Source organism: Arachis hypogaea, chromosome 1 (assembly GCF_003086295.3).
Source record: "Arachis hypogaea cultivar Tifrunner chromosome 1, arahy.Tifrunner.gnm2.J5K5, whole genome shotgun sequence".
NCBI classification, from domain to species: domain Eukaryota; kingdom Viridiplantae; phylum Streptophyta; class Magnoliopsida; order Fabales; family Fabaceae; genus Arachis; species Arachis hypogaea.
In genome coordinates, this window is record NC_092036.1 from 27,370,032 (window position 1) to 27,385,305 (window position 15,274).

Genomic DNA, 15,274 nt, shown 5'->3' on the forward strand with positions numbered 1-15,274 from the left:
TTTCTTTTATATTATTTTTCTGTTTTTGTGTTTTCTTATCTCTTGTTATGTCCGCAAAACTTACTACCTGTAATGTCCTCCTAAATACTCTAATCGGATGAAAAAGAGCTCTTTAGATGGAAGAAAGTTGAATCTAATGAATAAAGTGCTCTTATAAAAAATGGTGGTATACTACTTGTGATTGTCATAGATTGAGCAAAATGGTTGATAATCTTGTATGATGGAGAAGAATGATTCTCTATGAGCATGAGGCCTAAAAAGGTATTATAAGACCTTTGAGAAAATAAAAAATTCCTTGAATTGAAAAAGAAAGAAAAATAAAGAGAGAAAAGAAACAACAAAGAAAAGAACAGAGAAAGAAAAAGAACTAAAAAGGTCAAAAGAAAGATCAAAAGTTGCCAAACTCTGAGCATCAATGGTTAAAAAGCCCAGTTATGTGTTTGTGGTGTTGATTGTCCAAGGATACGGCTCAGGTGATTAGATTCGAGGGATGCTTCATTACCCGGTAACTTGAGCCAATTGGTCTGGGATTATCGATCGAAAACTCACCATCAAGAGTTTTCTTGAGAAAAAACTTTTAGAAATCCAAAGAGGTTTTGGACATTGATGGCTGAGAATTTAAAGTCTTTAACTATATGCTTGTGATGTAAACTTATCAAGGAGTGGCTTGGATAACTAGATCTGAGGGGTGCCTTATCACCCGGTAACTTAGGCCAGCCGCCCTGGGATTATCGATTGAACACCCACAATCAAGAGTTGCCTTGAAAATGAAGCATTTAGAGTTGTCAAACATAAAAGCTCTCTGATATATAAATAAAAGATTCAAGGATCAATCAGAGCTTAAAAGAAGGGTCTAAACCATCCGAGCCTTAGCTCTTAGGGATCCTTCACTCCCAAAAATGTACGATACATTAAGAAGGAAGAGAATCCTTTATAATCATATGGTCTGCTACACCCCACTCTCAAGAAGGACATAAACTTCAAGTATGATTCAATTCCCCTTCGTCTAATGCAATTCATTTCTTTTTTTTTTTATCTTTTACTTGAGGACAAGCAAAGTATTAAGTTTGGTGAAGGGGGATTAAAATAGAAATGTATTTCAACTTGAGGTATGTTCTAAAGAAAAAATGAGCGCAATTTAATTTCAACTACATAGACTCAATTATTTAAGTGTATGCGTATGGCTAGAGGATCTAAGCAGAAATTGCTCGTTGTCATAAATGGAGCTTCTACTATTGAGATGCAATTGGCCGAGGAGAAGAATGAATTCATACCAAGTAAAAAAAGTGAATTAGAGTCTTTTATTAGTTCTAATATTTTTCAAGACGTTGAAATTCTTCTGCCTGATCCTTCAAACACCAAAGGAAGTGAAAAACGACTTAAGTGAAAAAGAGAAGGAAATTGAACAACAAAAAAGAACAAAATTTTGCAAGGCCTGCAAACAATATGCAAACCATGATAGTCACAATTTCCCTACTAAGACTTCTTCCTAAATTTTGGTAATCAATTATGTCATTTAGTTTTAATTTAATATAATTTCTTGTCATACTTCACTTTCTAATTTCATTATTATTTTTTCTCTATTTTGCAGCAATCAAAGATATAAAGTTTTGTTACTATAACTATGTGTTTGGAGATTATTGTTGATTTGATGGATTATAAATGAGTTATTGTTTTAGTTTGTGTGTGATGTATGTCTTAATTTGTGTGTTGACATATTTTTATATGGTTAAGTACGATTTCGGTCCTTAACGTAGAGGATGAAAATTTATTTTGTCCCTGACCTTTTTTTCGCTACAAAATAGTCCCGAAGGTTTAACTTAGTTTTAAAATCGTCCTTCAAACGAAAATGCCCATCCCCTCTTCTTTCACAAAATTAACCAGAAGCAGAAGCACAAAGACACATCAAACGCAGAAACAAAAGCAGGCAGAAGCAGAAAACAGAAACAAAAAATAGAAGCAGAATAACAACAATCAAACAACAACAACCACCAGAACAACAACAATAATAACAATGGATAATGGAATCAGAGCAACAACAAAAGCATAACCAGAAGCAGAAACAAAAACAGAAACAGGCAGCAACCAAAGAATCAACAACAACAATGGAATAAAAAGAATAAACAAAAGTAACTAGAAGCATCAACGGCAATAACTACAATGAAATAAATAGAAGCAAAACACCTTCCTTTAAATCTGAAAAATTAAAGAAAAAAAGGAATAAAAAATTGAAACAGCACTGCAAGGGAAGGACTGCGGCGATGGTGGTGGAGGAGGAGCTGCGGCGGTGGACTCGAATCGCGAGGGGAGGAGAGATACGGTGGTGGTGGCGGATGGCGTGGAAAGGGTTGCGGCAGTGGCGACGACACCACGAATTGTGACGAGAACGCTGATGCGGTGGTGGCAGACTGCAGATCGCGACGAGGAGGGCGCTATGGTGGTTGGCGACGCTGCGAATCGCGACGAGAGCAGGGGTGTGGCGACGAAAATGGCTCCATTCCTCTCTTCTCTTTCTCTCTCCTTCTGCTCTCTCCTCTCTTGTCGTTAGTATGAGTATGTGCTGACGACGAAAGGAGTAGCAACCTTCCCCCTTCCCCTCTTCCCGGAAACAACACCCCTCTCCCCCCAACAAAGCGTGAACTCCTCTCCCTTTTTCCATTTTTTTATTTTATATTTTTTTAATTAGGGATAATTTGGTAATAAAAATAAAAAAATTTAGTAAAAAGGTCGATTTTAAAACTATGTTAAATCTTTAGGATCATTTTGTAATGAAAAAAAGGTCGAAGAAAAAATAAATTTTCAACCTCTACATTAGAAACCAAAATTGTACTCAACCCTTTTTTATGCTTTTAAGTATTATACTTATGAGATATCTTTTGAATGACTTGCTAATAATTTATAATTTGTGATCATCCTTAATAGAAATGCCAAAGAGGATGTATCATGAATCATTGAATTAGTATTTATATGATTTATAAACTTGTTATTTATATTATTTTATGTGATTCTCATTACTAATTAGTGTTTATCTAGAATTTTTATGAAGTTAAAAATTAATTTAAACTTGTAACTTCTCGTTATATCATTATTCCTAATTTACCATGCCATAAAACTCAATCATACAATAAAATTATATTTACTTATATATTATTTATTTATGGACCAATCAACTTGTTTTATTAATAGATAAACTTATTTTGTTTCATAACTTATATATTGAATTATATATTAAATAAATTAAATAATATATATTTATATATTTATATAATATATAATGACTATTTTTAATAAATACATAATATTTTTATGAAAATATTTTAATAAAAATTCATGTATAATTATTTTTATATAAATTAATAATTAATAATTATTAAATAATTTAATATATTTAAAAATTTATCAACTATAAACTTTTAATTATTAATTTTATACAAACACAATTACATGCAATCTTTTACTACATATTTTCATGTGAATAACTATAATATCAAAATCTGTACACATAGTATTTGTAAACAAGAAATTATTACAAATATATTAAAAAAAGGACGCATCAATGAATAAATAGAGATATATCCTAACAAATTAGCATTATCACTCCTACGGAATATGTATCGTGCATTTTACGCTCTTTGATAGAATTAAAGATAGATCTACTTCATGGTGGGGAAGCAATTTTAGAACCAATTTTTTAAAAATAAATTATGTTTGTCAATTTTTTAAAAAATAATAAATATAATTTTATAATTAAAGTAATTCTTCATTCTTAGTTAAAGAATAATAAAATAAACTATTTATTACAATATTTATTTCATAACTAAATAATTTTTCATATATTAAATTATATCTTAAAATTAATTATTCTTTCTCTAATTTTAAAGATATAAATGATCACTTATCTCTAATTTCAAACACATTAATTATATATTAAATTTTATAGTCTAATTTTAGTTATTTATTTAAATTTAATAATTATAATTAAATTCTTTTATTTTTTATATAAAAATATTTTTTTTTATTAGATACCACCTCGATCTATATATATATAAATTGCATCCCCAAACGGTAAAACTGGTAGAATAAATGTTTTGATTCAAATTGCATGACCGATTTATGAATCGGTATATAATAGATAATTGATGCATGATCGAGCTATGAGTCGGTTTGTAAGTATGTGATCCAAAGTAGTTTGATTCACATGATTGATTGAGTTTGGATGTCCACAATTGAAAGTAGTTGGTTGTATATGATTAATTGAATTTTGCTTGACCACATTTCGAAGTGGTTTGATGATAATAGCCGAACTATATATCTTTGCTATGTGATCGATGATATCTCAATTGGTTTGATTGAATTTTGAGATCAGAATCTCAGCCGATGTAATTGGAATCTATTTAATATGAAGGTATACTTGATTTGTTGTAACTTACAACAATAAAGCACAATTGATAAGAATCTGATAATGACATTAAAGGCTATTTGATTGAATTTGAATAATGATGAGGTCAAAGTCCATTTAAAACAGAAATTAAAATAAAAAAAAAATAAATTGAATAACCGAAATCTTGATCGGCATTGGTAATTATAAGATAATAAGCATGAAGACATATTTTAAAGAGATGAAAAGAAATGTTATTGATAAATTTTCGTGGTAAAGATGCAGGTAAGAATGTTTCATTAAAATCTTTTGTTGATTGAAAAATATTTTTGATGAAGGCAGGTTGGTTCGAAGTAGTAAAAAGGTTGAAGACTTGAGCAGTTTTCGAAAGGATACATGCGTAAGTATTAGATGGAGGTATTCGATACGGATTTGATATCAAAATCCTTTATTAAATCGAATAAGTCAAATCGAACCAGGTACTCGAATCAGCTAATCGAATAAGTTATTTGAATGAGTGGATTGAGCAGTTGTGGTAGTGGAGAAGTTAAAGACTTTTATCACGCGAGAAAATCATGCCTAACATTTGTAGGCAAAGAGGCGGGAACAGTTATCAAGAAATATGCATTAAAGGCTATGATTTCGTAATAATTGTAATTAATTGTGAGTTACCGAAAGTAGATTATAAATACTAGGAAGTTTTAGGGAATAAAGGTTGGAACTTTAATTTAGAAAAACACTCAAGCACACTCACATCCCAGGGAATTCCTGAGTCTGCGATCGAGTAACTTTTCTGTAGGGTTCCTTCCATGTTTTCATTCTTTCAATTTATCTTTCTGTAAACTTTATTTTTCAAGTAAATTTATCTTTCAAGTATTCTTTATCTTCATTGTTCAATTTACATTCCCACATTTTAGATTTTCATGTCAAAGCCCTTTGACCCAGTCGAAGGCATTTTATTGCTTTCTTTCAATTTCAACGCAAACTTTTCCATTTTTAGTATATTTCTTTTTCAAAAACTTTATTTTTTCATTTCCTTCTTTGACTTGTAAATTTTAATTTATTTTATTCCCAATTCCTGTCTAATCGAAGACACTTTGATGCACTTTTAGAAAACTGATACCTGCAAAGAGGAGTAGATTTTGCTCCTAGACCACTAGATATCGAACCACCATCAATTTGCTAAAAATCGACAAAATAAATTGGCACACCTGGTGGGACAGTTTTTAAAATTGAAGTATGTCAAAGAAGTATTTTCCAGTGTCATTTGGTGCATGCGATTACGAAGTGGAAAGATCATTCACATGGCTGATGAGTTATCAAATGTGAATGGTGATTCATCCATCAATGATAGCATACAGTATCTATGCAACAGGCTGACGTGAGTTCACGTTCGGAAAGTGCAATTGGAACTGAAAGCATAGCAGTTACAAATGTTCAAACTAGAAATTTAAGACGTAACACTCGTCTGCGTGGTACTTTGCCACCATTCCAACCTCCATTAACCGCTGGTTGGCCTCCTTATGGTTTGCCTCCTGGTTATACCCCACCAGTGGGTGGTTTTGTTCCACCTATTTGTTTTGGAAACACGAGAGGAGTGAATAACCTTCAAAATCCATAACAGCATTCCGAGTATTCTCGAGATTATAATGTGGGCTCTACTTCGAATGCTGCTAATTAAATGGCAGTATATCGACAACAAGTAGAGAAGAGTCATCATGACTTAGTTAATTTATTGACTCAACAAATGACCATAATTTTGAACCCTATGATGGCTGATCATGAATCAAAATTCGAACGTCTTGCTAGACAAGTCGAACAAATTGCTCGAATTGTTGATTATGATAAGGGTGAAGGGCATAATGCCAGAGAAAATAATGAAGGATTTGGGAATGGATTTTAAAATGAAAATAACATTTCTAATGAAGAAAATCCTCATGTAGTTTCTCATGGGTAAAATGCAGATGAAATTCTGGCCAAGTTACATGTTAATCATGGCGGTGAACGTTACCAGGTCATCAAAATTGTGGAAGAAGTACTGAATCGAGTTGGTCTGAACGTTGGTTTTATGAACCGGCCACACTTTGTGTCTGCTTTTTCTCAAGTTGTTCAAATGGCTGAAGTGCCAAGAAGGGTAAAAAAATCCAAAGATAGTCACAAAGTTTGCCGAAAAAGTTGGAGAATCAACTACTGAACATGTTGCTCGGTATTTGGTTGAGATTGGAAATTTAGCCAATGATGAAAATTTGAAAATGAAGTTTTTTCCTTCTTAATGAAGAATGCATTCACTTGGTTTTCGAATCTCAGACCAAATTTGATGGCAACATGGAATCAATTAGAAACTGCTTTTCACGTTCAGTTCTATCGAGGGGAAATGAATGTGGCAGTTACTGATCTAGTGGCTTTAAAACATGAAGATGATGAACCATTGATGATTATTTGATACATTTCAATAACGCTAGGAGTAGGTGCTATGTGTCATTAGCTGAGAGTGAGATAGTGAAAATAGCAACAATGTGGCTAGGGTTTTACATGCACAGAAAGCTGCTTAATGTGTATATCCCTTATTTAGCCCATTTGGCTGAAAAGGTTCGTCAGTCCGAACTCATGAAAAAGGAGAAAGCGAAATATAGGAGTGAACAAAGATCGAAGAGTAAACCCTTTACTCGAAAAGAAAAAGTTGCCTATGTGACTATGGAGTCCTCGGAGGAGGAACTCAATTTCGAAACAGAAGTTGATTTGGCCGAACTTAAGAAAGGCCCTCCATATGTTTGTTCTTTACTCAAAACGCTTCCTAGTAATGAAAATTCGAATGATTCAAAACTAAAGAGTGAAAAGAAATATAGTTTTGATATTTCAAAATCTGATTAGATTTTCGATGTGTTGCTTAAAGATAAACAATTAATTTTACCTGAGGGTAGAACTTTACTTTCGGTGAAAGATTTAAAAGGGAAACCTTATTACAAGTTTCCCCAAGAAACAAGTCATTTGACTAACAGTTGTGTTCGTTTCAGGGACTTAATTAAGGAAGCAATAATGGAAGGGCAGTTGAAATTTGATGATGGCAAGAAGGAAATGAAGGTTGATGTTGATCCCTTTGATGTTGATGCCAGCTTTGTCGAGCCATGCTTTGGAGTGAACATGGTTGGCATGTCCTATGATTTTGATGTGACTCTTAATGACTTTGAGTCACAAGTGAGATTAGTGTATCCCCGGGCAGGGAATGGTTTGTTGGACTTCCTAGTTCAACAAAAGATTAAAGACTGGGACGTATCTCTGTGTCCCTGGTGTAATGATGTCTTTGATGCCGAAGCAGCGGCAATCTTCGAAAAGGAGAGAATGAAGAAAGAATTGGCTCATAGAGAAGAACAAGCGCGCTAGAGACCGCCAATTCGGTGCATAGAGCATCAGAATTCTAGGACTCCTCAACAAAGTGTGGCTGCACCTTTAAGCTAGTCTCAGGCTATAGGTGTTCAATGGATTAGGAACTGCCAGGAGTTCTAGAAAAGGGACGCTCTGTATCGACGCAACCCCCCAATGGGGACATCAGGGACCTCCTCGAAATCAGTATCCCTATTATCGTGGCAGAGCCAGAAGATATCCTAGAGACAGAGGAGGCAAGAGAAATTTCAATCAGAATAAAAAGTCTCAGGTGGAAGTAAGCAAGGGGGCAACGCCCACTATGCATTCTCAAATTGCCTTTCCTTTTGATGGAGAGACTTGTCAAAAGGAATTCCATCTCTTGCAAAGTTGGAAAAAGGCAAGGCAATAGCCCAATCTTCAGAAGTTGATAAAGACAAAGAAGTTGATATTGATGAAGAATATTTTGAAAAAGGGGATGATTGGAACGATTTTGATCATTCCAACAGAGTATCTCGGTGAGTATGAAGGTGACCTAGAGGTAGATTATGACATGGAAGATGAGGAAGCTTTTTCCTTCATTTGAATTGAGGATGAGCCGGGGTATTTCCTTCAGCCTACTGAAAAATAGATGTCTCATCTCTGCCCACTCCATATAATTACCACTTTGATTGGGATCAAGGTAAACAAAGTCTTGATTGATGGTGGGGCAGCAATCAGCCTTCTGCCTGAGAGGATGTTAATGAAAGTGGGAATCATCCTGATGATTTGGTCCCCGCAAATATTGGTGTGACGGACTTTAGTGGGACTTCGACTCCGGCAAAAGGGTTGGTCACTTTGGCTATAAAGGTTGGTTCATCCGAACGAAACACTGTGTTTGTGGTGGTTCCATCCAAGGCGAGTTATAATGCTTTGCTAGGGCGAGATTGGATCCATGGTGTGGGGGCAGTACCTTCTACTATGCATCAGAGTGTTCTTCTGTGGACGAAGGATGGCAAGCCTAAAATCATCAAGGCAGATTCAAATTTATATGTCGAACAACTGCATGTCAATTTTAGAATGTACAATCCTAAGTTAAAACCTCTGAATGTTGACTGAACACTGAATTCTTATAATTGTGAAGGTTGTTACTTGTCCTCGGAGGGCTTATCGGTGAAGTTGCGTTACCCAGAGTTGGTATTTGCTCCAACTGGTTAGGACTGTCTGTCTTGAAGATCCTTTGAAGATTGCTCTATGGACCGGGTTGAAGAGGTTTCTGACTACTTGGTAACTTTGCATAATTATTTAAATAATTTCCTTTCTGTAAAGAATAAAGATTATTCTTCTAATGAAGTAGAATCACATAGGGTTAGTAGTTTTTCTAGTTATAATTGTACCGACTCGATGTATTCAATCAAGTTTAGTCATATTTCTACTGCTTTATGTAATGAAAATAATGTTGCAAGCCAGACTGCCGATTTGATAGTAGAGGCTCATTGTGTAGAAAATCAAAGCAATATTAATTTGATAAATAATCAAGTTCCATTTATTTCTAATGATATTATTGATTTCACATTTGATTGCATCTATGATTTAGAACCGCTGAGTTTGAAAAGCATTCAGTAAAAGATGATGAACTTTATAAAGGTTTTGAATCTCAGGATCCCTTGGAAGAAATTAATTTGGGAACTTCTGATAATGTTTGAATTACTTATATTTGTAAGGGTCTTGCTGATCCATTTTGAACTGAACTTTTCCATCTTTTACATGAGTTTAAAGATTATTTTTCTTGGGATTATCATGAGATGCCTGATCTCGATTGTTCACTTGTGGAACATCGATTAGCTTTGAAACCAAATGCTAGACCTGTGAAGCAAACTCCACGATGTTTTGCTCCAGAAATCAATGAAAAGATTAAAGAAGAAATAGAATGCTTGATTAAAGTGAAATTTATTCGAACTGCACATTATGTTGAGTGGGTTTCGAATATAGTTCCTATGATGAAGAAAAATGGGAAGTTAAGAGTGTGTATCGATTTTCAAGATTTGAATAATGCTACTCCAAAAGATGAATATTTTATGCCAATGGCAGATATGCTGATTGATTCTGCAGCGGGAAATGAAATTCTTAGTTTTATGGATAGGTATTCAGGATATAACCAAATCTTCATTACAGAAGATGACGTGTCCAAAACTACTTTTCGTTGTCCTGGGGGATTAGGCACTTGTGAGTGGGTGGTTATGCCTTTTGGTTTGAAAAATGTTGGTGCAACATAACAGCGAGCAATGAATGCTATTTTCTATGAGTTTATTGGAAAATTTATGGAGGTTTATATCGATTACGTTATGGTCAAATCGATTTCAATGAGTCAACACATCGACCACTTGAGAAAAGCGTTTGTTACCATGAGGAAGAAGGGATTAAAAATGAATCCTTTAAAATGTTCTTTTGGCATTTCGGCTGGAAAGTTTTTAGGTTTTGTTGTTCATAAATAAGGAATTACGATTGATAAAAATAAGGCAGATGCAATACTGGCATTATCTGCACCAAAATCGAAAAAGGAAGTGCAATCCTTTTTAGGCAAGGTGAATTATCTTCGAAGGTTCATTTCGAATCTTTCTGATTGAACTCGAGTGTTTGCACCTTTGGTAAAATTAAAGAATGACTCACAGTTTGAGTGGACGAATGAGCATCAATTAGCGTTTGATTTGATTAAGGCTTATTTCTCTAAGGCTCCTATTATGGTGAATATTCGTCCACATGAGCCCTTAAAATTGTACATTGCAGCATCTGCGAACACAATTGGGTGTATGCTAGCCCAAGATGATGAGAACAGACATGAGCGGGCCGTTTATTACCTTAGTCGAGTTCTAACTGATATCGAAACAAGGTATTCTCTGATAGAGAAATTGTGTTTGTCTCTATATTATGCCTGTATGAAATTAAGGTGTTATATGGTGGCTAAATCGGCAAAAGTTATAACAAAAATCGATCTCATTAAATATATGTTAAGTTTTTCAATGTTACGGAGGCGTTTAGGAAAATGGATGCTAGCTTTGATGGAATTTGATTTACAATATGAACCAGCCAAGGTTGTAAAAGGTCAAGTCATTGCAGATTTTCTTGTGGATAATTCGAATAATCTGAATGACCAGGGGTCAAATATAATCAATATTGAGGTCGATTTTTGGAAGTTATATTTTGATGGATCGAAGCATAAAGATGGCGCAGGAGTTGGAATTCTTATTATCTCGCCATAAGGGATTCCATCAGAATTCTTATTTGAACTAAAATATCCTTGCTCGAATAATGTGGCAGAGTACGAAGCTTTGATTTTGGGCCTCGAGATACTAATTAGTAAAGTGGCTTTGAAAGTTCAAATATTTGGGGATTCTCAGTTGGTTTTAAAGCAGTTATCAAGAGAGTTTAAATGCAATAATGAGAAGTTACAGACATATTTAACCACTGCTTGGGAATTGCTAACTTCCTTTCAAAAAGTTTCTTTGGTGCACATCCCCAGAATCCATAATAAAATTGCTAATGAATTGGCCCAGATTGCTTCGAAATATAGAATTGGTCCAGAAACACTTAAAAAATTGGCTAGTATCCATCAAATATTAGTGCCCGCGAGTGAAAGAGAGGTTTTATGCTTAGATGAATGGGAGGATTCTCATTGGAGAAAGCTTATTGCTCAGTATTTAAAGGATCCCAATATTCTAGTCGATAGAAAGATAAAATTGCAAGCGATAAATTTTGTCTTGATGGCTGATGAGTTGTATAAGAAAGGGATCGATAGGAGTTTGTCAAGATGTATAGGCCAAGATGATCAGAATATTGCTTTGGGTGAAGTCCATCATGGGATATATGGTGCCCATCAAGCTAGAAAGAAGATGAAGTGGGTGCTATATCGCAATCATGTGTATTGGCCATCTATGATAAAAGATTGTATCGATTATGCAAGGGCATGTCAAGAATGCCAGAAACATGGATCGATACAACAGATCCCAGCGTCTGAGTTACATTCGATAATAAAATCATGGTCGTTTAAAGGTCTGGCTTTAGATTTGATTGGGTTGATTCACCCTCCTTCATCAAAGCAACACAAGTTTATCTTGGTAGCAATCGATTATTTCACAAAATGGGTTGAAGTAGTTCCCCTAATAGAAGTTGGTCAAAGTGAAATAATAGACTTTATCGAGGAACATATTATCCATTGATTTGGAATTCCTCAAACATTAAGTACTGATCAAGAAATTATGTTTACTGGTCAGCAAATTAAAAATTTTGCAGCCTCGAGGAGTATCAATATGGTTACCTCAACCCCTTATTATGCGCAGGCTAATGGGCAAGTAGAGACAGCAAATAAAATCCTGATAAGTTTGATCAAAAAGCATATCAGAAATAAGCCTCGAACATGGCATGAGACTTTAAGGCAGGTATTATGGGCTTATCGAAATTCGCCAAGAGGGTCAACGGGTAAATCACCCTATAAATTAGTTTATGGCCATGATGCGGTGTTGCCATTAGAAATCAATTTAAACACTTTGAGGGTGTCAAAGCAAAGTAGTTTTCCAGTTGATGACTACTTGAATGCAATGTTTGATGAATTGAATGAATTAGATTCAAAGCGAATATTGGCACTTGAAAATATATTTCGACAAAAAGAAAGTGTTTCTCGAAGTTATAACCGTCGAATCAAGGAAAAATCTTTTAGTATAGGTGAGTTGGTTTTGAAGGTTATTTTGCTAATGGAAAAGAAATCAAAATTTCTTGGCAAATGGTCCCATACTTGGGAAGGCCTATTTCAAGTAGTAGGAACATATTTTGGAAATGCATATCAAATCAGGGAAATTGAGTCAGGGAAGATAATTGATTTGATTAATGGAAAGTACTTGAAGAAATACTATTGTTGGCTAAATTAAAGTCAAATATGCATAAGTTCAGAAAAGATAAAATCATTACAAAACAGAGAAGCCTAATGTAAAGAAATTCAGGGTGCTAGGAGTTTTGCCAAGTCTGAACGTAGCTTCGCCCATCTATTGTCCAAAGTTGAAAGTGCTTCAATATGCTTGAACTTATCAAACTGGACCTTTTCAAATTGTTTCTTATATTCTTCTTGCCTGGTCTCGATAGATACAATTTCTTGAATAATTTGTTGTTGTTCTTGCTGGGCAGTAGTTAGAGGTACGCCTATTTCAGCCCGCCTCACGCGTACTTTAGCAAGCTTTTGATTAATTTGAGCCAGTTCTTGTTCAAGATTTATCTCTTCCTTGTCGTAAAAAGCTTGAATAGAAATTGCATGAGTGATCCTCAAGTCAAATTCTTCACAGGAAGTTTTTTTCGGTTGAAGAGCAAAAGCACAACTATTTATTTCGGTTCTGATCTTAGCCTCTTCATTTTTGATTTCTTAAATTTGAAATGAGAGGCTATACTAGTATTGGAACGCTCTTTGAATTGTTGAACTATGGTAGAATACGGGATAGAAGCTGGAAATTCAAAGGTAGAATTTAAAAAATCAGACACAAGTTGATTGAGGAGGACATCCTTGATCCATGCAGCGGGTGGATGGTCCAAGAGTTTGAGAAGCAATCGAAGTTGCTCTTGAGTATCAACATCCAACTCGAATAGAGGACTGGATGAAGAAGGTCTAGGGAGTGTTGCATCAGGAACAGGTACTTCATCCTCTTGGATAACTAGATTTAAGACAGAAATCAGGTTAGCCAATGTAGCACTTGGGGGTATGGTAGATGCGCCTGAATTTCCAGATCCTGGTCCTGGGGGAGTCTAAAATCCAGCTTGTGGAGGAGGGCTAGAGAGTCCTTAGGAAGTCTCTAAAACTCTGGATCGAGATGAGTCTGAATTTGTCATCTCACCAACTCGAGAGACAGAATCAGAGTCTAGAGCTACCTGGTTCTCAACAGAAAGTGCAGTTTGATTGTTTGGCGAGGTTGGTCCAAGGATTTGATTTTGTGCTGGAGAATGTTGTACAGGGTATTTTGTTAAATCAATCACCTGTGTTCCAGGAGGATGAGGAAAAGCAACCTGTAATTGTTCAACAGACCCTGTAGCTTGAATTGAATCATGAGAGGTGGAATGTCCCGGATCGAGTTGTTGTTGCTGAAGTTGTTGATCAGGTGCCACAGAAGATGTGGTTGAGTGAGAAGCAATGGTAGGCTGATGTGAAAGGTACACAATTATAAGTTAAAAGTTTACTTCAACTTAAATGGAAAATATATAGAAATGGTAGTTTTACCAGATTAAGTCTTGGTTTCCGAATTAGTTGAGGACCAGGATCTTAGTCAGCTGTGTCCTCTGATTGGGGAGAAGTAGCAAGGATGTTCCGAATGTTCTGTTCATTTCCATCAGAACTTTCACTTGACAGTTGTAACTGTAACTGATATGGAAATTAAAATTAAGAATTGATACTGATGAGCGGATAATTTATACGCTTTTTGGCATTGTTTTTAGTATGTTTTTAGTATGTTTTAGTTAGTTTTTAGTATATTTCTATTAGTTTTTAGTTAAAATTCACTTTTCTGGACTTTACTATGAGTTTGTGTGTTTTTCTGTGATTTCAGGTATTTTCTGGCTGAAATTGAGGGACCTGAGCAAAAATCTGATTCAGAGACTAAAAAGGACTGCAGATGCTGTTGGATTCTGACCTCCCTGCACTCGAAGTAGATTTTCTGGAGCTACAGAAGCCCAATTGGCGCGCTCTCTATGACGTTGGAAAGTAGACATCCTAGGCTTTCCAGCAATATATAATAGTCCATACTTTGCCCAAGATTTGATGGCCCAAACTGGCGTTCCAAATCAGCTCAAAATTGCCCGGCGTTAAACGCCGGAACTGGCACAAGAATGGGAGTTAAACGCCCAAACTGGCACAAAAGCTGGCGTTTAACTCCAAGAGAAGTCTCTACATGAAAATGCTTCAATGCTCAGCCCAAGCACACACCAAGTGGGCCCGGAAGTGGATTTTTATGTAGTTTACTCATCTTTGTAAACCCTAGGCTACTAGTTCTCTACAAATAGGACCTTTTGCTATTGTATTTTCATCTTGGCTCTTCTGGTTCCCTCTCTGGGGCCGAGGCCAATGATCACTTTTGTTCTTATGTATTTTCAACGGTGGAGTTTCTACACACCATAGATTAAGGTGTGGAGCTCTGCTGTACCTCGAGTATTAATGCAATTACTATTGTTCTTCTATTCAATTCAGCTTATTTTTGTTCTAAGATATTCATGTGCACCCAAGAACATGATGAATGTGATGATTATGTGACGCTCATCATCATTCTCACTTATGAACGAGTGCTTGACAACCACTTTTGTTCTACAAGCAAACAAGGCTTGAATGTTTATCTCTTGGATCCCTTGATCGAAATCTTCGTGGTATAAGCTAGATTGATGGCGGCATTCAAGAGAATCCGGAAGGTCTAAACCTTGTCTGTGGTATTCTGAGTAGGATTCAATGATTGAATGACTGTGACGAGCTTCAAACTCCTGAAGGCTGGACGTTAGTGACAGACGCAAAAGAATCACTGGATTCTATTCCAACCT

General features: G+C 35.3%; 2 protein-coding genes across 2 annotated transcripts; both read left to right on the forward strand.

The window, feature by feature from the left end:
• Positions 1 to 9,522: 9,522 nt before the first annotated feature.
• On the forward strand, positions 9,523 to 11,934 carry LOC140181159 (uncharacterized). Its single transcript, XM_072224094.1, has 4 exons — positions 9,523 to 9,943; positions 10,505 to 10,607; positions 10,665 to 10,819; positions 11,036 to 11,934. The coding sequence occupies exons 1-4, from the start codon at positions 9,523 to 9,525 to the stop codon at positions 11,932 to 11,934; spliced, it is 1,578 nt and encodes a 525-aa protein (XP_072080195.1).
• A 90-nt stretch (positions 11,935 to 12,024) lies between these two features.
• On the forward strand, positions 12,025 to 12,639 carry LOC112707953 (uncharacterized). The gene has a single exon (XM_025760046.1). It carries the CDS (start codon positions 12,025 to 12,027, stop codon positions 12,637 to 12,639), a length of 615 nt encoding a protein of 204 aa, XP_025615831.1.
• Positions 12,640 to 15,274: the final 2,635 nt, after the last annotated feature.